At 38.9% G+C, this 20,076-nt stretch overlaps 6 protein-coding genes across 14 annotated transcripts in view; 3 read left to right on the top strand and 3 right to left on the bottom strand.

Moving 5' to 3' along the window:
• The window catches only part of LOC106745599 (ensconsin-like), a 182,649-nt gene extending 181,263 nt beyond the window's left edge, over positions 1-1,386 (bottom strand). The window contains exon 1 of the mRNA XM_014621345.1: positions 1,299-1,386. Within this exon, the coding sequence (XP_014476831.1) occupies positions 1,299-1,344 (46 nt within the window). The 5' untranslated portion in view covers positions 1,345-1,386. The remainder of the gene's footprint in view (positions 1-1,298) is intronic.
• An 888-nt stretch (positions 1,387-2,274) lies between these two features.
• Positions 2,275-5,459, top strand: LOC106745601 (acetyl-CoA acetyltransferase, cytosolic). The gene is made up of 8 exons (XM_014621354.1): positions 2,275-2,572; positions 2,983-3,104; positions 3,308-3,420; positions 3,529-3,728; positions 3,820-4,049; positions 4,132-4,320; positions 5,033-5,195; positions 5,268-5,459. Exons 1-8 carry the CDS (start codon positions 2,524-2,526, stop codon positions 5,384-5,386), a joined length of 1,185 nt encoding a protein of 394 aa, XP_014476840.1. The 5' UTR covers positions 2,275-2,523; the 3' UTR covers positions 5,387-5,459.
• Positions 5,460-5,598: 139 nt separating this feature from the next.
• On the bottom strand, positions 5,599-8,808 carry LOC106745600 (U7 snRNA-associated Sm-like protein LSm10). 2 transcript variants are annotated; one of them, XM_014621353.1, is made up of 3 exons: positions 8,598-8,808; positions 8,224-8,341; positions 5,599-6,046 (listed from the first exon to the last, which is right to left on the bottom strand). In XM_014621353.1, exons 1-3 carry the CDS (start codon positions 8,732-8,734, stop codon positions 5,858-5,860), a joined length of 444 nt encoding a protein of 147 aa, XP_014476839.1. In that variant the 5' UTR covers positions 8,735-8,808; the 3' UTR covers positions 5,599-5,857. The 2 variants fall into 2 exon arrangements, with proteins under 2 accessions (XP_014476839.1, XP_014476838.1); XM_014621352.1 differs by lacking the exons at positions 8,224-8,341; positions 8,598-8,808 and adding an exon at positions 6,218-8,215 and having other exon boundaries at positions 5,959-6,046.
• Positions 8,809-10,926: 2,118 nt separating this feature from the next.
• LOC106745629 (excitatory amino acid transporter-like) lies at positions 10,927-15,495 on the top strand. 2 transcript variants are annotated; one of them, XM_014621413.1, is made up of 10 exons: positions 10,927-11,323; positions 11,740-11,987; positions 12,052-12,145; positions 12,376-12,574; positions 12,748-12,961; positions 13,028-13,306; positions 13,546-13,779; positions 13,947-14,141; positions 14,341-14,475; positions 14,535-14,742. In XM_014621413.1, the coding sequence occupies exons 2-10, from the start codon at positions 11,911-11,913 to the stop codon at positions 14,740-14,742; spliced, it is 1,635 nt and encodes a 544-aa protein (XP_014476899.1). In that variant the 5' UTR covers positions 10,927-11,323; positions 11,740-11,910. The 2 variants fall into 2 exon arrangements, with proteins under 2 accessions (XP_014476899.1, XP_014476900.1); XM_014621414.1 differs by lacking the exon at positions 10,927-11,323 and having other exon boundaries at positions 11,911-11,987; positions 14,535-15,495.
• A 143-nt stretch (positions 15,496-15,638) lies between these two features.
• On the bottom strand, positions 15,639-16,935 carry LOC106745630 (ER membrane protein complex subunit 6). The gene is made up of 5 exons (XM_014621415.1): positions 16,749-16,935; positions 16,261-16,421; positions 16,103-16,195; positions 15,984-16,003; positions 15,639-15,893 (listed from the first exon to the last, which is right to left on the bottom strand). The coding sequence occupies exons 1-5, from the start codon at positions 16,786-16,788 to the stop codon at positions 15,863-15,865; spliced, it is 345 nt and encodes a 114-aa protein (XP_014476901.1). The 5' UTR covers positions 16,789-16,935; the 3' UTR covers positions 15,639-15,862.
• Positions 16,936-17,701: 766 nt separating this feature from the next.
• Positions 17,702-20,076, top strand: part of LOC106745598 (ryanodine receptor) — a 41,701-nt gene continuing 39,326 nt past the window's right edge. For 6 of the 7 annotated variants that reach the window (XM_014621330.1, XM_014621326.1, XM_014621329.1 and 3 more), the window contains exon 1: positions 17,703-18,027. The gene's annotated coding sequence lies outside the window, so the exon portion shown is untranslated. Of the gene's footprint in view, positions 18,028-20,076 lie in introns of all 7 variants that reach the window. The other variant, XM_014621331.1, reaches the window with a different exon arrangement.

Genomic DNA, 20,076 nt, shown 5'->3' with positions numbered 1-20,076 from the left:
GCTTTTTGCAGTCCTCGAAAATAAAGAAATGTAATATCAATCGATATCTAAGAAATTCGAGAACCTTTATACTAATACTTTTTAAGAAACGTGAAACCGACCAATGTTCCTGTCTGCTCCGGCACACACAGCTATGTATCGGTTATCCTCCTCCTGCTATGGCAGGATTATTTTAACCACAATCGATACTTCCTTAACAAATATTTCACTAGAGGCATCTCATCATGTTCTAGCGTTCAATATAAAACTCGTTTATAATTAATTCTCATATTGAAATTCTACGTTCAATTAAAAGTCTACGTTTTTACTTCTTTGTGCCGACACAAACCAAAAAAAGGCAAATTCAGAGCATCATGAAAATTTTAAGGATTTAGAAAATTCGCGTACAAGTTGATCTCGAAAAATTCCGAAACAGAGTCAGTTCGGCCAAAAGCTGGTCCCCAGCTGTCGTTAACGCGTCTACATTGTGCGCTGACGGAGCGACTGGAGCAAACGGCCGGCAGCGAGAGAGCACGTTGCGGGCCTCACGCGCGGCGCGGTGGCGCCGCGCGGCTGACGTGCCGCGTGAGAGGCCGCGACGTCGAGGATCCGCGGCGCGCGAGCACACTCGCGAGGATATACACGTAGGTGTAACGCGAATCAACCGGCGTTAAATTCGCGAGAACGATCGCATGAGCCAGCCAGGATCGGAAGGAGACAGCGAATTCGAGCGAAAGACAGAGATAGATAACGGTAATCTCGAGCGGTCTCGGGGACGGTCGTCGCGGAGTCGACGCAAACCGCAAGGCCGTCGGCGCGTGACCTTAATGAGTAATCAGTCCGGCAGCTCGGGCGGGCGTTAATCTTGCGATATTACGCGAGGCTGCGCGAACTGATCCAACCGTCTGCTGATTGAGCGATTAACCGACCGATCGCAAAATCGTATACTGTCAAACGTTCGTTAGGCTGGCACGTCTTATAAGCGACAGGAAGAGTGATCGAACGACGGCGATGACAGCCGCCGTGAACGGGTCGCACGTTCGCGTCGGGATGTCGCGGACTTCGTTCCGTACCGTCGTACGTGAACCCGGAGCGAATGCCGAGTTGGCGTGTGTGCTTTCCTCGCGAGCGACTCGCAACGCGCTCGCACGGTGCGATATCGCACCGACGATGTGCGGATGCGTGCGTGCGGGCGGCGAACCTCGTGGCAGTTACGGAGCACGGTGCGCCGCCACGGCGACGTAAGCGACCCGGTGACGCCGGGCTGTCGCGGCACGGACGGATCGCGGCAAGCAAAGGGACGCGACGCCGACAAATACCTCGTTTCTCGACGAGCTTCGAAATCTCCTCCCTGTTGTCAGCCATCTTAGCACCAGTCACTGTCCCACAATGCACGTTGGGTAAAAACAAACGAGCCGACGCCGCACCGCGGCGCCAGCGACTCGCCGCCGCAACGCCACCTACTGTGTCGTGGCTGAGTCAACGCCTGCCAGTCGCAGGGCTGTGTCTAGTGGGTTCGGGACACGCGGCGTCTGTCTTGACGTTTACTCTTGTATTTCAGAGATCTTGTTAAATTCAGTTTTTTACCCGAGATTATTACTTTGATTGGAGTTCTTTGCTTGTATGGCCTTCGTTCCTGTGTTGACAGTTATCTTCTTTTGATGTTGACATTACGTTTGATTTATGCTCACCGGCGCGTTATAATCACTGAATTCGTGTTAACATTTTACGAGTGTTGAAAATATTTTCTTTCTTGTACTTTTCTTGAAAAATGCCAACTTGACGGCTCCGACAGACGGATAAATATTTATTGGTTAATTATAATAGATTGTTGTGCTCGATTGTTGCAAATTCGTCGAAGTTCTGAAGATGCTCACTTTGCTCTTAGAAAAGAACTATTTTATCGATGAATTTAACGACTTCGAAGAATGATGTTATCATTGTGGTATTGCTAAAGAAACTCTAACGCTTATTTTTTAATGAATAATATAAGAATATTGTATAAAAATGTGTACAAGTTATATTATCGATTTTACCACTCTATTTCATTGAACATGAAATCGAATATTAAATCCATGCGTAATAATTTCCTTTCAACTTATCAGCTATGACGTAACGGACGACAAAAAATTATCACTTTGCATATTGCCATGATACGTGCACGTAGCATATATATATATGTTATGTGTAATCTTGTAGCTCACGCTCATTATTATTTCATTATTTTTTTCTGTACATTAATTAATAAGACACCACATCGAACAGACGCATATGGTATACGACGTGATTGAATGTAAATTTTTTTTCGGCTTCTTTTAATTCGTAAGAAATTCTGTATAATATATTCGAGAGCAGTAGTCGGTTCCCCCTCTTTCAATCCTTCTCCCTTCTGCGCAAGTATGCGTCGTGGTATGACACACTTTCGTGAAACAGCCATTCCTGATATGACGTCGTTCATGCTGTGCTTCTGTTAAGCTATTCCACGACGGCAGTTTTCGTGCATTTTTCTACGGAATCGGTAGTGCTTATTCAAGACCCGTAAACATGAGTGATCGCAGCGTTGTTATTGTTTCAGCTGTCAGAACTTCCATAGGTAACAACGAAAATAATAACACACAAAATCAACCAAAATTTAATTTATACTGAGCAATTTGTAATACAAATTTTAAGCGATTAACTTAAATTAGACGAATTAAACTTGAAACTAACTCTGAAAATATTTTGTATGTGAATTAAATCTTCAGAAACGATTATAAACAGTCAATTACAGTCACTCTTCTGTATATATTTATCCAGATGGTATATCAAGTATAAAATTATATATGCACAGAATACCGACATAATTATAAATAAAAATCCTATATAAAAATAATATATATAATGAAAAGTATATCATATCATAAAAGGAACAGATATATCTTATCTGAATACTTATAGATAATATAATCACAATGTCAAAGATATACAGCATATATTTTTTGACATTCAAATTGTATCTTATAGGATCATTCTGTGGGTCGTTGTCTTGCATGAAAGCATCACAACTAGGAAGTATTGTTATTAAAGAAAGCCTAGCAAAAGTTGGATTAAATGGGACAGATGTTTCTGAAGTTATTATGGGACAGGTATTAATTTTTCAACATATAAACGGTAGATAGGATATCAAGTTATATTATTTTTAAATATAGTTTATATTTAAATATATATAAAAAATATATGTGTGAAATATAAATATATTTTTAACATACTTTTATTATTCTTGTTTACATATATTCTCATTTTTATAATTTATATATTTATATTCATACATCACATATTGTTTTATCAGGTTCTTACTGCAACAGAAGGTCAAAATCCTGCTAGACAAGCAGCAATATATGCTGGTATACCTATTCATGTGCCAGCTTATCAGGTCAATATGTTATGTGGCTCTGGATTGAAGTATGTATGAACTACAGTAATGTATTTTTTGTGTTGGATTGTGTTTGAATATGAATTTTGGAAATGGTAGGGCCATGACATTGAAACGTGACATATAATAATTTTCAGGTCTGTAATAAATGGTTATTCTTCCATAAAATCAGGAGAAAGCGATATAGTTGTGGCTGGTGGTCAAGAAAATATGAGCAGAGCACCACATGCTACTTATCTCAGGACTGCTATTAAATTTGGGGGTAGCAAATTGATTGATACATTGCTGGAAGATGGTTTAACGGACGCCTTCCATAATATCCACATGGCAATCACAGGTATAAAAAAAGAATATTACAAAGCTGATTATGTAAAATATTGTTAAATTTTACATGTTCCTATTACATTAAATTTATGTATTATGAGCAGCTGAGAACCTCGCGGAAAAATATGCAATAAGCAGAGAGTTGCAGGATGATTTTGCGAGTAAATCTCAACAGAAGGCCGAGGCAGCTATTACTGCCGGGCATTTTAAAAACGAGATTGTTCCAGTGACCATTGGAGGCAAAAAAGAAATTACCGTCGTATCTCAAGACGAATTTCCGAAATTTGACACAACCGTGGAAAAACTTGCAAAGTTAAAGCCAGCATTTAGACCGGTATGTAAATATCACATCGTGTAAGCTAATATAATTTTACAAGGAGAAAAATATAACATTTTTAAATTATTACATTATTTAGCAAAACGGTACGATTACTGCTGGCAATGCATCTGGTGTAAATGATGGTGCAGCTGCTGTAGTTCTAATGTCTCAAGAAGCTGCTGCAAGTAAAGGAATTACACCATTAGCCACTATTGTTGCAGTTGCACAAGTTGGGGTTGAGCCACAGATTATGGGAATTGGACCAGTCGAAGCTGTCAAATTAGTTGTTAGTATAACATATCTGGTTTTTGTATTTGATTGTATTTATTCTAGCAAAGTATGGTTTTATGACTATTACTATATATGTGTACTATCATGACTACTACTATATATGTGTACTATCATGACTACTACTATATATGTGTACTATCATGACTACTACTATATATGTGTACTATCATGACTACTACTATATATGTGTACTATCATGACTACTACTATATATGTGTACTATCATGACTACTACTATATATGTGTACTATCATGACTACTACTATATATGTGTACTATCATGACTACTACTATATATGTGTACTATCATGACTACTACTATATATGTGTACTATCATGACTACTACTATATATGTGTACTATCATGACTACTACTATATATGTGTACTATCATGACTACTACTATATATGTGTACTATCATGACTACTACTATATATGTGTACTATCATGACTACTACTATATATGTGTACTATCATGACTACTACTATATATGTGTACTATCATGACTACTACTATATATGTGTACTATCATGACTACTACTATATATGTGTACTATCATGACTACTACTATATATGTGTACTATCATGACTACTACTATATATGTGTACTATCATGACTACTACTATATATGTGTACTATCATGACTACTACTATATATGTGTACTATCATGACTACTACTATATATGTGTACTATTATCTCAGTTGAAGAAAGCAAATTGGACGAAAGAGGAAGTAGATTTTTATGAGCTAAACGAGGCCTTCGCAGCACAAGCAATTGTATGCATTCAAGAACTTGGATTGGATTCTGAGAAAGTTAACGTCAATGGTGGCGCTATCGCCTTAGGTCATCCTATTGGTGCATCCGGTATTTATTAAATCAATGATCAATCTTTCTTCGATGGAATTCTCACTTTCTGATCGAATTTTATTTTTTTAGGTACAAGAGTGTTGGTTACCTTGCTTTATACTTTGGAAAGAACTGGGAAGAAAAAGGGTGTCGCATCTTTATGTATTGGAGGAGGCATGGGCATCGCTATTGCTATCGAAAGAAAATAACAAACGTTTTCATTATTCGATATGAAATTCGTTATGTTCGTATTTTCATTAAAATATATTCTTATAAAAATAACATTTTTTCATGCAATGTAGTGATCTGAATAACATTTTCGCTGAGTCTATAGAAGTTTACAATATACATATATATATGAATTTTTTAATATTCAGTTTATTCGATCGTGTTAAAATATTATAACATACGATATCGTCTTAGAAAATAATATAGTTGAATATTTTTATATTGCAATTTATACAATGTAAAGATATATTTATATATATAATATTGCAATGTTAAGCTTTCTCAGGCTATAAAGTACAGAACATATGAAATAAGAGTAATGTCTCTTAAGCATATAATCAAATCACCATCATCTATTTGAGCGATATATTGTATAACGTATTAACGTTATGCGAGTTCCTATGTACGGATAATTATTGAAAAAAATATTAAACCGAATTTATATATAAATCTCACTTTCTCTCTGTAGATTCAGAATCAATCTTATTTCTACTTTCTAAAATTTTATTTACGGCCGCGAGATCTTCCCGTTGCTTCCGTTGTGTGCGTTCTACTCTGAAATTATGTTTTATATCTTTCAATTCCCTCGCAGGACCCTTTAATTGTTGCAACTGTTCCTTGATAGCTGGTATAATCCGTATCTTAAATTATAACATGCTTTCGTCAGAGCTACATAACGTAAAAATTTGTGACAAACATTTGACGCTTATTTATAATAAACACATTTAAAAACGACAATTATTATTTATCTTTCCACATAATCTCGAAATAAAAACAATTATTTTCTTATAATAATGTGCATATATACTAACAGACATAAAAATAAAATATCAATTATGATTTTCCACCATTATCAAAAGATGGAAAGGGTTTGTCCATAGCAGTTGTTAAAATCTCTTCGACGCGTGATATACAAAGTTTTGAATGCTTTTTGATTATGTGCCCCCAGAAAGTATCTACATTAGCCTTCAAGTCTGTCAAGTAAAAGTAAGAGCCCCAAAGCTTCGAATTCAACATTTTCTCATCTAGATTTTGTTCACTACACAAATTCGTACAATAGCCATGTTTTTCTGATATTATTTCTTCAACTACAGATATCGTATCACAATAGGCAAAAGCATTTGGTACATAAATATCTTGCACCAGATTATCACCAATATATAAGCATCGTGGATTTTCTTTCCCCATTGTACGAAAAAATTCTCGTAGACCTTTCCAATTTCCTTCGCTATATATTTTACCTCTTTCTAACTGCTGGCTTATAATATCAGTATTCTTATTTTGTATAACATCTAGAAACGGTCGATTAGCAGTAAAAAAGCCTGGTTTTTTCGCATAACATACAATAATATCAAAAATAAATTGCCACTCTTCCCCAAGAGCATAATTTGCGATAAAATTTACATAATCTACGTTTGATCCAGTAAGAAGGAAAGTCACAGGTTTTGGTTTAATCTGTTGTAACCAAGAAATTAATGCTGTGCTATCAGTTTTATGCAAATATTTCTCTGGATTTTGTTTAATATGGCCAAAGATCCCTTTGTCTGATTCAAAATGATCTATAGAAAACATATAGATCATACCATCCAATATATCAGGCCAGATATTATATTTATCTTGGCAGGATTCATGTTCTTCATCAAGTGCATCTACAGCCCGTGCAAACACAAGACTCGCTGGTACATCAAAATAATCCAGCACACTCCTCACTTTCTCAGACAAAGGGCCATTCCAGGCATCCAGAACATTGTTACAGAAAATATCAGTAACTTCCCATCTCTGCTCAGAATATATCTTCTGTATTTGATCCTTGTTTAACAAATGCGTCCCATGACATGCTCTATGGATAACACCATCTGAGCCTATTTTGAGTATATTTCCCCTCTCGAAGTCCAACAGCAATCCTTTCTGCATAAAATCCAGGTCGTTGTCTGTCAATGGTTCTAACAGCTTCTTACTATATCTTCGATTATCTACCATGAATGTAGCTAACATGTTAAACTCCATGTGCATCAGATTTGCGATATTATAACGCACCAGAGTGTTATCCAAGTCAAAGCCAATGCAGTCATAATCAGCTAGTTTGAATGCACTCATATTGTGTTCTGTGATACAATATACTTTGGAACTATAAGATTTCACGTGTACAGTGATATTGGTTAGTAGAACTGCTCCACTAGTTATTTGTTTATGCACAGAGGTATGTATATTTACACACCATTTAATAGTATTACAATAAGAGTACCTCAAGTATCTTATCATATCTCAACGTAGACTCATATTAGCTGTAACTACTAATCAATCAATATACTTTATGATAATATGCTTTACGACATGCTATCAATATGCTTTACGACACATGTGCAGTTGCGACAATAGGTCTGTTCTTTGTAGCAGCACTGCTGAACTGATGCAGTAAGCTAGAGCGGGACAAAATATACTCGTCTCACTCTTACTTATTGAAACAGTTTAATAGTACATCTATAAAGAACAAACCAAATATTCGGCAGCTAAATTACACAACCGCGAAATACGAAACTCCCCCACTTTATTCGACAATACTCGAACACTTATTTCGATGAGAAAATGTGGATGAAAGAAAAATCGTTCATATGATTTTCTTTACAAATCGTTTCAATGCATGATAATTTAAAAACGTCATGTTTGTGCTATTTATCTCATCTTGAAAACTGCCTAAAACTATCAGCTAAAAAAACTAATAGGAGGAATGGCGGGTAAAGGAGAAAGGGGGGAGAGGATGAGAAGAAGGGGGAGAGAAAAACATGTATGCGGAAATCACAATTTTTTGCTTACTTACGTTTGGCGGGATGTGAACACAGCGGATATTTCTAGCCTGCACGAAAAACATGTCGTACTTGAATGAGTCTCCGCGTGGATCTGTGAATATACAATCCCTCATGACGATGTTCATAAACCTGTGGAGACAAAGACGACATGATTGTGTGTCAAGCGTGTGTCAAGCTGATTGCGACTGAGAACATTGCATTGCATCAGGATCAGACATCCTTTATTTGCGAATGAATGTCATACGTTAATACTGAAACGCATTCTTCAACAAGAGAATATTGTGCTATCGCAAATAAATTGCGTATTTTTAAATAAGTAACTGCTATTGTAAACGATGCAAACTTCACGTTATAACAAAGGTAAAGTGCGTTGCAAGTTACGTACGCATCGGCCTCCTCGACGATGCCGAAGACAGAAGCCTCATTTCGTAGATCCACCGTCGTTCGTTGTCTCTCCACGGCTTTCAGCAGAATCGACAGACTGTTATAGAGAAGATGTTTCTCATGTTTTTCCGCAGCCATCGCGAGCACGAACGTCAGCGCGCGCGAAACACGCGACACTTGTCGACACCGGGAAGGGGACTGAGGTGTCACGTGATCTTCGCGCGTGGACCTGCGCATAATCGATCAGTTTGAACGAACGTTATGCTGCGTATAGAAATATGTAACTCTATTATTTCGAAATTATATATGAAATTGTTTATATATTCACCTTTAATTCGATCGAGTTTCATTTAGTCGTGTTACTTCTTTTATTATAGATAATAGATAGATAATAGATAGAAGTATTATTACTACGTTATAAAAAATCGTTGTTCATTAAAAACGTTTCTTTAATGTTATAATGTTATACAATCCTCTACTATATATATATATATATATATATGTACTGTAATATATTTATTCTTTATCTTCACAGCTTTGAAATTACAATTCACGACTAACCCTGAACAATTTTTATTTAATACCGTGCCGAATTGATGCGTACTAATAATTGATAAGTACATGATTTTATCGACATCTCTGCAACAATTATCTGAATTCACGTTCATTTTATTTTGAGAGGCATTCAGACTTGAAATAAGAAACCTTCATCGAACTGAAAACAATGATTGTAGATAAAAGCAGCGTCTATTGAGATTATGAGTGCCCAAGTGAGGATGATTTGTATGACAATTGTAACTTGATTGTCCTGAACGCATTATTAATTCCATTTCGAGGCTCGTTCTTTCGTTCGGAAGTTGCGGGCTGTTAAACATGTTATCGTGGGGAGATTCGATTTGTCCTCGTATTATACTACCACCGTGAACCCGATGTTAGTCTATATATAGTCACTCATAGCCGTCATTGCTAGAGGAATTAGGTTACTTCCCAACGGATATACAAAGGGGTCTTGTAAATGGTCGTATCCTACGTGCATCTAAAACAATCTCGTATAAGTATTTCCGCGTAGATGTCTTCTTGTTTTCGCAAGCAATCATCAGCTGCGTGGGAGATTGAAAGTCGAAGATTTCGATCGAAAAAATTAACAGAATATAGATATTATGATATACACACGGTTTTTGCAGTATGTATAAAATAATCCTAGCAAAAATGTTTATAATTAATGACGTCATTTGTGTATCATCATGGCAAAAATATTGTTTCTAATTATTTTAATAGAATGTTTTTGAAAGCGGTGTCATATAAATCTAGCTTTGTAAATGTAATTTAAAACAAAATTTTCAATATATAAATTTAATTTATCGTAACTGCATGTCCAGGTAGCACAGTTTCAAATGTATGTAACGTTCCATAATCGTATTACATACGTTTAAAGAACGCATATGAAACCGTGTTATCTGGGTAAGTCACTGCAGAACGCGTTTACTTTTGTTATCGTTATATACAAGATCGTTGAAAAGATAGTACCAACTATAAGAGATTGTTTATTTCAACATTTCACATACGAGAAATATTTTTTTCTATTTCTGAAATGCAAACTACGTTCATACACCACAGCTAAAAACGCAATGACTTGGAAATACGGAAAAATCTAGTCATTTCTTAGAATCTTCGTTGGTATCTAATTATAAGCATCCTGCAAAATGCGACGGTCTATAGTCTCATTATTTAATTTCATCGTGTAACATATTACATAATATAGTCATTTACTTGATTCGTCGGTGTCCGTATCCCGCGATTTTACGTCACACTTCCGGATCTAATGCCTACTTCTACGAATTATGCGTTACCAGCGTTCCAGCACTCTTCATGCTCCGACGTCACCGTCGAAGATTCGTTTCGTGCGCTCGCGGGGCCTCTCATCCCGCTCTCAGTCCCTATCTTCGGTCCAGCGTGTCTTCCGTTTGCCAATATGCAACATGCGGCTGAACTGCCTCGAACTGGCAAGCGGAGCAAGCGGGCCGGTTTCAAAACCAAATGCCGTGCCGCGCATTTTTCTTCCTTCGGCGCTTATTATTCGGTGCCGTGCGACCCGCCGCCGATGAGTGCCCTCTTCCTGTGATCACCCGGTCTCTCTTTCTCCCCCGAACGTCTCTGTCATCTGCCTGTGCGTCCCTTTTCCCCCTTTCGGTGTGCGCCTTTCGCTTCCCCGGGCCTCCCTCGGCGCGCGCACTAATCAGCTTCCTGGATGGGGCACATTATCTGCCTGATTGTGCAGATCCCAACGCCGCGATACCTAGCCCACTGGCAGATTCATCCGATCTCGGCAGTCGATCACGCGCGCGCGAAAAAGCCTCGCGGATGTCACTCGCGCCCGCGACACCGCGGTGCAATGATCCTGGACGTAATAGATCGGGTGTGACCTCCTTCGGGGCCTTATACCCCGTCGTCGTCTCCTCGGGAGCAGCGTGTCGACTCTCGGTGCAGCCCGCTCGGACGGTCCTCGGCTGGATCGCGCGAAAGGATCGTCGTGTGTCGCGATGCACTCCCGAACGATTCGCACGTGCTTCGGTAATCGTACGCGAGGAGAAGTGCCCGTTCACGGAGTTTGATTCCGGTAAACGGGTCGGAAGATAATCCTCGAGAATAAGGATAATCCGGAGAAAATCGAGGATCCACTCGGGAGCACTTTTGCGACGGTGGAAGTTTCTCGGATTAAGTTTTCGTGTACGCCCTGCTTTCATCCTTTCTTTTGTTACCGCGAAGCTGCAAAATGCCACGATTAGAATGTCCACTCACACCGTCATTCATATCTATCGTATCTTTCAGTTCGATTTGATACAGTAGAATTATGAAGACATTTCCGGTCTGAGTAACTTAGGCTGCGATCCGATTCACGCTTACAGTGTTGTAAGCGTCGTTCTATCTTTATTAATTATTACATGCCAAAAAGAGATTCAATGACGCTTACAGCGCTGTAATCGGACCGCAACCTTAGATTACATTAGGAAGCTAGGAAACTGTTTTCAAATCGTAACAATTCAGTTACCCAAAATATAGAATGATATAAGCGCAGATGATGCACATACATACATGTATATATATACACACACATACATATTTTTTCAATCTCGATAATGCAGAATTTAAACAGCGAATGTCTGAATAAACCGAGATGATACAAACCGTCGAAAGACACAGCACAGCCATGAAGGCTGCGGGATGATACTCGCAAGATCCATTTCGACACACTTCGCGTACGAAGGAGGACACCTCACGAGATCCTGAAGTGACGTGTTCTTGAAACCTGAAGGATGTCTTTGGGGCAACGTATTTCCGGCGCTGTTGCGGTTCTCAGAGGGACCACGACGGAAGCCAAGGAAGGCCACACGTAAAGATATTTCTCTTGTTTTTACCGGAAACCCGAGCTGCCTTTCACCTGGAATGCCTTCCAGGTCGTGCACAGAAGAGATCGAGAAGATGACGTCCGAGGAAGAGGTCGAGGCTGAAGTGCGACAGCAAGTAACGGCACTCGACAGGTTACAGATGGTTAGTCATGTTTTTATCAAATTTGTCTTATATCAGTAGAATCTGAAATATGTGATATTGAAGTTATTTCATCGGAAGTATCCCGATAGACGATTGTAAAAAATCGGAATTCCCATTATAAAATTTTCTCGGGATCTTTCTAAGATAACTTAAAAAAGAAAAGAAATGGAAGCACCTGCGATACGCACGAGAAATCTGTTGAATCTTACTGCATGTTGTGATAAACACAGGTAGTAGAATGGATGGGAAGTAACATGCTTCTGGTATTGACAATTGCTGGAGTTTTGGCGGGTTTGGGTCTCGGTTTTTTGGGTCGATTGGCCAATCTCTCGCCGCAGTCTATAACTCTCGTCAGTTTTCCGGGAGAAATCCTTATGCGGATGCTGAAGATGTTCATACTGCCACTCATCATCTCGTCGCTCATCTCCGGTAATTACAGTCCATTCGATTAAGCAATTATCGTCAAACAGAAAAAGAAAGCTCGGTACGTGACGCGTTTTGTGTTAAAAATAGAAATATTATCTATTTGAACTTTACATCTCGATTCATTTCTATTTTCGTCCTTGGAAACTTGTGGTGCGTGAGTGACTCGTTACTTTCAGGAATGGCACAGCTAGATGTTCAAAGATCAGGAAGGATAGGAGTTAGAGCGCTAACGTACTACTCGGTGACGACCATTCTCGCCGCTATAGTGGGCATTGCGATGGTGTTGATGATCCATCCCGGTAATCCGCAGATTAAGACTACGGTCGCGGCGGTAGTGAAGGCCGAAGAGACGAAAGTTTCCACTGTAGACGCGATTCTCGACATCATTCGGTATGGAAAAACGTGCTCCAACTACGTGACTGTAAAATCTACGTACGAGATCCTTAATGTTTTCAGGAATATGGTGCCGGAGAATCTGGTGCAGGCGTGCTTCCAACAAGTTCAGACCTCCTACGTGAAGAAAAAGGTGGTCGTGATCGGCTCGAACCAAAGCGAATACATAGTGGAGCCGACCTTGGTTTACAAGGATGGCACGAACGTGATGGGTATGATCGTGTTCTGCATCCTCTTCGGCGTGCTCGCGGGCCAGATAGGACCCCGCGGGAAGCTGATGGTGGACTTTTTCGTGGTGCTGAACGAGATCATTATGAAGCTCGTCACAATCGTCGTGGTCTGGTACGAAGCAATAGCACAGTTTACGTTCGCCTTGTAAATAGAAGCCACGATCGAAGATCATAATTGATCATTGCGCGTTATCTTGTTATGTTTAACTTCATCTTCACTTTCGACCTTCCAGAATTCGTTATTCAACGATGAAAAGAGGATTTTTATTTTCATTATTTCAATTTAAAACAAGGTCTTCTTTCTTCTTTTGTTTCTCGATTATTTTCTGTTGCTACGATAATTACTCGCAGGTACTCTCCGTTCGGAATTATGTGCTTGATAGCTGGAAAAATCATGTCGATCACCAATCTGGCGGCAACTGCCCAGATGTTAGGTCTGTACATGGTGACGGTCGTATTGGGCCTGATGATTCACGCGATCATTACATTGCCAATAATTTATTGGTTTATGACTCGAAAGAATCCAGCGGTATTCTTCAGGGGTATGATGCAAGCCTGGGTGACGGCTCTGGGTACGGCTTCGAGGTAACGATCGATAGTTTTAAACAAGTATTCGGAAGTGTGTTCCTTCTTGTAATATTAAACAAATATGTCAGATATATTAAAGATAGCGTTCAACTTTCTCGCATGATTACTTCAATTAGCGCGTTCCTCGTAGTAACGACAAAAGATATCGGTATATGGGTTTACAGCGCAGCGACCTTGCCTCTAACCTTCCGCTGTCTCGAAGAAAACAACAAGATCGATCCACGAGTGACACGCTTCGTCGTGGCAGTGGGTGCCACTGTGAATATGGATGGCACGGCCCTTTACGAAGCCGTGGCCGCGATCTTCATCGCACAATTAAACGGAATCTCATTAGGATTCGTTGAAGTCATTACCGTCAGGTAGAAGCGATATAATTGTTCATCATAGAAAAAAAGAACAAATTGCTCCTTTTTTTACGAAACATTGATTGTTTCACGCTCAACAGATGAATGAAAGTAGATATTGATGAGAAAACGTTCATGCGCGATTAATGTCTCTGATCGGTGAATTAAAAGAGAATTAAATTTCCGCTCCAAGATCTACTTTGGCTTTTTACAGCCTTACGGCTACCTTGGCGAGCGTCGGAGCCGCGAGCATCCCCAGCGCTGCATTGGTCACCATGCTTTTGGTGCTAACTGCCTTGGGCCTTCCTACGAACGACGTGTCTCTGCTGTTCGCGATCGACTGGATGCTGTAAGTTACGAGTGTAGTCGCTATGATTCCGTAAATTATAATGATCAATCTGTTTTAAGGGATCGGATCAGGACCTCGATTAACGTCCTGGGCGACGGTTACGGGGCCGGAATAGTCTATCACTTAAGCAAAGCGGAGCTGGACAAAATGGACGAGGAACGGAGACTGGAGGTCTTGGAAATCGGAAGCCCCCACGAGATCGTCGCTGAAGGTTGTAAACGAGGGGAGGCATCAACACATGAGCAAACTTCCGAGACGAAAATTTGAGCTCGCGGACTTCCTCGACCAAGTCGTGTTATTTATTGCTAGGAATGTAAATCTGTCAGTTCGCAGGAACTAACGCTCGTCCCTGTGTTAATATTCGCGACGTACGATTGACTTTCACTGCCGAAACCGAGTTTCTTCTCGAGTAAATTAAGTATTTAATATACGTCACAGACGAGTAATTGTATTATTTAAAATATATTTGATTATTAAGGATGCACTGTAGGTGCAGATAGTGTTTTATCCAGCGACATAAATATACGATTCCGTTTATTTCCGTAGCGAGAGTGGTAGCAGTAACGAATGAGTCAAAGTAACAAACGCTGAAGTAGAAAGTGCGAGCATGTAAGTACAAATCAAGGAAAGTTGTACATCCATTTCTTATTTTTTTCCAATATGTGCGAGGATTCTTCTACGTTAGAGTACATATATAAGGAACATTAATGTATAGTAAAATAGAAATATAGAATATGCAGTAAATTATTAGAAATATATATATCGTCACATGAGGTTGTTTGTCGTTAATGAATGCATTGAGAGAACATGAAGAATTCCGTCGACAGCATTTAAAATATTACGAACGATTTAGAAATATCACGTTACGTATTATTTAATCATTTTATTCCAATACGATAGTGATTAGAAATGATAAAAATTGACTATTTATATAAATGTGTTCATAAGGCTTGCATGCACCAGATATATAGGATTAATAATAATATTTCACGGAATATTATATTTAATTATTTAATTATATTTCAGTAGGTAATTTATTACGTAAATATAACATATATATATATAATAAAGAATATAGCTACACTTGTATTACTATTGCATTACCTTCTCTCTCTCTCTCTCTCTGCATATTGTCTTTATCTTCATATTAAAATACCACATAATAAAAGCCGTAGTTGTTTTATTACATAATTAAAAGTGTATTCTATATACATATCGACATACTTATACAATATCACGTGAACGCTTTATTTGGTCAGTATCTGAAGTACTCAGGTGATGTAAATACAACGATTCAATGACTGTTTTATGTAATTATGCATCTTTACGGTATTATGTACGTAATTGCATGATTATAATTGCTGCGAGTTACCAGCTGCTCCCATCCTCAATAGACATGAACCATCCCATATAAAAACCTAATCAATTATTAAGAAATTTATATCAATGTCACATATGTAAAGAGATGTAAAGTGTGTGTTTGCCTTATTTGTATCATGAAAGGATACGTCCAGAATAATACGTATGTCTGTGGTGGAAGTTTCACAATCACAAGACAATTGCTGTTAAGGAAAATGAATTAAACTCTGAAACAAAATTCGTTTTCACGAATTGGTTTAAAGGATACAAAAAGCCCTCCCCAGAAGCCACTCGTTAAAAGATTCCGCCTACTAATAAAATATTTTTTCCACTGACCACCCGCTTTCATCAGTAGCATTGCCTGCAAAGAGCTTTGTGATATCACATTCAATTATTATTATCTAAATCATCATCTAGTAATCTTACCCATAGCCCAAAAACTGCAAAGAGATAAAATCCAAACCCATATATTCCAGTTAATCCTAATAGACCAGCTGTACCGCCCGATAGCGCTGCCATTGATATCTTACAATATTCGACAACTGCAGCATTGTTTAAAACTGCAGCTTCGCTATATGCAATGACCTCTGCAATATGCAATTGTATTTACCCAACTTTAGCTAATATTTTACATTATCCAACAATATTTTAGTTGACATAAAAACAAGAAATTATAATCTATTATCCATGCATCGTTGTATTGATTATGATACAATAATTATACGTTTCATTGTGCATTTTTGTGTAAAATAGTTGGACGAACCCGTGAATTCGTTAATTTATCCAATATTTTGACAAATGGATAAATAACAAACATAACCTCTCAAGAAAGTTAGTACAACGCGTCTCACAAGTTCCATTGAATTTGCTCCCCGCAACTGTGTTTATTGTCAAGATAATTTGAACGCACTTACCGCCACTTTTGTCCTGCTTCGTTTTGATTTTCCCCAGCATTTCTGTGATATACCCGTCGAAACGTTAACCTAACAGCGAAAATAAATGAATGACACGAACGGTGCTCCTGTCTACTGCTTCTGTCAAGACACGTCAGCTTCTGCGCGTGCTGCGGGTCTTTAATCGATGGCGGTGAGTTCAAAAAACCGTCGGTAACAGCGAGCCGCGCGGACGGTGCTTGATCTATTTCTCGAGGAATTCATTCTACCGCGTGTCTCAGCCGCGGGAACAATACGTTAACTTGAAAATCTTGGCAATGTTCAGTGGTAACAAAAAGCGAAAAGATTATAATAGTCATCTGCTGTAATTTGAGAATGTGCGAACCCAACATTGTCGGGCGATTTACTCGACGCGACAGTACTTGAATTTTATTTTGATCATGGCTTATTTTAACAATTAAACTTGCTTGCAGATTAGTTCGTAGCTTTATTAAAATCCTCAATAAATTTTCATCAAATTGTTTTACATCAATATGAATGCATATAATTTTTATACTTATTTTTATCATCGGTTATACTGCGTATAAATGATACACTCCGTCTAACACACAGAACAAACGTAACGAAACATTTTTAACAAATAGAATGTAATAAACAATATTTATTTCTCACAAAATCAGAGTCTTTGAATAATTTTCTGCTTTCTCATTCATTTTCAACCTGCTTATACTTTGCGGACTCGCGACCATTGAGAATCCTTCGTCGTCACTGTGACAGGTCTGCGAGGCATCTTCAGGAACGATGCGAAGCAATTCTTCCGAATAACGGTTAAACAAATAACATGTTTCGAAGGATACAAGTTCATGTCACAAAGTGGAAGTTTTTGTCAATGCTCGCCCACTTGTTTATTTCCTGCGGTCACCAGCAGCCCGTAGCTGACTTGGATGGTTTATTCAGACTTTCTCAAGAACGATGCGCGCGGAACGGAGCGGAGCAGGGCAGAGCTGCGCGGCTCGCTTGGCTCGAGGCTGAAAATAGCCGCCGGAGAGCCGCTTGTACTCGCTTCGCTCCGCTCCGCTCGGCTCGACATAGCTCCACGAACTTCGACGGAAATTTCGTCGCGGGGGCCCGAGCGTGCAGCCCTCGGTCGAGCTGCGAAATTTACGATCTTCTGCACCCTCGTGGAAGGTGCAACGACGAGAAAGAAGGTCGTCTTTGCGAATACCCGCGTGAAATCGTGAAACGAGACGAGTGCGCGAACCGAGAGTTCGACGGTGTCGAAGTGAAGTGCTATTTCGAGGTGAGTCTCCTTTCGGGGTGAATGTCGCGATTGATTTTCTTTTTCCTCCTCATGGACGCGCGCTCCCGGATGCAGGCGGCTACTCGCGACCAGTGCACCACCGGCTGCACCGCGCAACCCCCGATACGCTTAAAGGCTACCCCTGAAAGCAGGGTGTATGTATATGTGCGTATGTGTATGCGCGTGAAACGTTGAGTGGTACGCAAGGGATGTTCTGGGAGGTTGTATGGTGTTCACAATCATTTCACTCTCTCTCTCTGTCTGTCTCTCTCTCTCTCTCTCTCTCTCGATTAATCAAATAATTTTGTGTTGGAGTTTCCGAAAGAGTGTGACGTAGACGTGTTACACAATGTTGTTCAGTGAAGTTGGAATATCCTCAGAAACACCATAAACATGGTAGTGATTCGGTGTGCAGCACAATTTAAAAGCACACTTTAAAGTATACACACAGTGTAATAATGAAATTAATTAATTGTCGAGTTAGACTCGTTTATATAAATGTCGGCAGATGATTAATTACCTCTTAAAAACAGTTCAGTACGCTGATACGACATGAAATAACACGATGACATGATGGGGCTTTGAATTCGAAATGTTTTTGCGGGACTTTCAGTTTAGTGAACAGTCTTGTATCTCTCGTATCCTAAAATTAGAAACTCGGTTTTGTATTCTTATGCAATGCTATATGGAACAGTATTGCCAGACAGTCGAAACACTAAAAGTTCCGCAGTAAAAATATCTAAAAAGCATCCTCCAATATTTCGGGACTCGTTCATTTAAAGTTAGCTGAAAGAATTAAATAGAAATTTTAAGATCAGAATTTTAAGGTCAGACCACGTTCATGTATCAACATAGCTTTGTGATATCATTATTGAATATTATCTGTAAAAATAACGGCAAATTGTCGTCTCTGACATAAAGCGTTCAATATCGCGACAAAGGATAAAGATACAAGATATATTTATAGAACAGGAGGAGTAGAGATTTATCGACTTCCTATGAAATTTCTATCTAATTTATCGCGGAGTGCGCGGATTTCGTCGAGCACGGTATATTCCCTCGTCTCTCATTACTACAGCCAAGCTTGAGAATTTTTGCGACGATAGAAGACCACGTGTCCTTCGAGATACCCTTAACCTTCGATTAACGTATTAAGCGCGGTAACGGGAGTTGAGTCTCACTAAACGCATGGGGATATTTCGGTAAGCCATCGCGAATGCATCTATTTCTGCCACGTTGCTGGAAATAGATTCTCAGAGAAGGTAAAATCAACTGTACGTATTTTGTTCGTTGCCTTCAGTCGTCACTGATAAATTGCGCACTCGATAAGGACTGAATAATTTCACTCTCGATAAATAAGATATCAGTTGTTACAAAGCGCTGAAATAATAGATAAACGGAGAAAAAACAATTGGTTGAATTAATATGAACAAACTGAACACGTTTTGGTTGAAGGAAACAGAATTTCTGGTCTGGCAAGGAGTTAATTTAATTTGTAAGGCCTATAAATTCTGTTTCTTTCAACGAAAAAGCGTTCGTTCACTGTCACGTTAATTCAATCAATTGTTCTTCTCCGCACAGATTTCAAAGAAATTATGTTTCAAAAACATCTTTCTAAAAAGACAAAAGAATTATTTCAAGTGCATCGCAAATGTTTAAAGAATACCCAAGTTGTTTATAATTTATACACGTCTTTTAATCGTATTTTACATTGTTCGGGTTGCTCATCGCAATCTTATGTATTAAACAACTCAACCACACTTTACGTATAAAGGTTATAGATTAGAAACGCTCGTTGCTAGAACTATTGCGTTAACTCAATTCTGCATTAAAGCGCGATTTAACTTTATTGCCATATTCAACGCTTCGTATTCTATTCGTCGTTCGCGCTCATGGCAATAATATCGATGATTTCGAATCAATAGCCATATTTCAAGTTGTCGATCGTAAATCGAAGCAATAACGCCGATAGTTGGTGAGATTGTGTTTTTTACATTCGCGCTATACACGAGTTTAACCGGATTAGTTAGTGAATTAGACATGTTACTC

The sequence above is a fragment of the Dinoponera quadriceps genome, unplaced genomic scaffold (assembly GCF_001313825.1).
Source record: "Dinoponera quadriceps isolate SergipeBrazil2010 unplaced genomic scaffold, ASM131382v1 scaffold1476, whole genome shotgun sequence".
NCBI classification, from domain to species: Eukaryota; Metazoa; Arthropoda; class Insecta; order Hymenoptera; family Formicidae; genus Dinoponera; species Dinoponera quadriceps.
This window is presented reverse-complemented; position numbering and strand designations above follow the sequence as displayed.

What these genes read in the sequence shown, in the direction of transcription:
- LOC106745600 (XM_014621352.1), bottom strand. Translation starts at nt 7,667, where the DNA reads ATGATAAGATACTTGAGGTACTCTTATTGTAATACTATTAAATGGTGT.
- LOC106745629 (XM_014621414.1), top strand. Translation starts at nt 11,911, where the DNA reads ATGTCTTTGGGGCAACGTATTTCCGGCGCTGTTGCGGTTCTCAGAGGG. An exon ending in GAAGCCAAGGAAGGCCACAC is followed by an intron (nt 11,988 to 12,051) that starts GTAAAGATATTT and finishes AATGCCTTCCAG; the next exon opens with GTCGTGCACAGAAGAGATCG. An exon ending in GTCACAATCGTCGTGGTCTG is followed by an intron (nt 13,307 to 13,545) that starts GTACGAAGCAAT and finishes AATTACTCGCAG; the next exon opens with GTACTCTCCGTTCGGAATTA.
- LOC106745601 (XM_014621354.1), top strand. Translation starts at nt 2,524, where the DNA reads ATGAGTGATCGCAGCGTTGTTATTGTTTCAGCTGTCAGAACTTCCATA. An exon ending in TATCCACATGGCAATCACAG is followed by an intron (nt 3,729 to 3,819) that starts GTATAAAAAAAG and finishes TATTATGAGCAG; the next exon opens with CTGAGAACCTCGCGGAAAAA. An exon ending in TAAAGCCAGCATTTAGACCG is followed by an intron (nt 4,050 to 4,131) that starts GTATGTAAATAT and finishes TACATTATTTAG; the next exon opens with CAAAACGGTACGATTACTGC.
- LOC106745630 (XM_014621415.1), bottom strand. Translation starts at nt 16,788, where the DNA reads ATGCTGGGGAAAATCAAAACGAAGCAGGACAAAAGTGGCG. An exon ending in GCTTCTGGGGAGGGCTTTTT is followed by an intron (nt 16,004 to 16,102) that starts GTATCCTTTAAA and finishes CTTCCACCACAG; the next exon opens with ACATACGTATTATTCTGGAC. An exon ending in ACATACGTATTATTCTGGAC is followed by an intron (nt 15,894 to 15,983) that starts GTATCCTTTCAT and finishes ATAATTGATTAG; the next exon opens with GTTTTTATATGGGATGGTTC.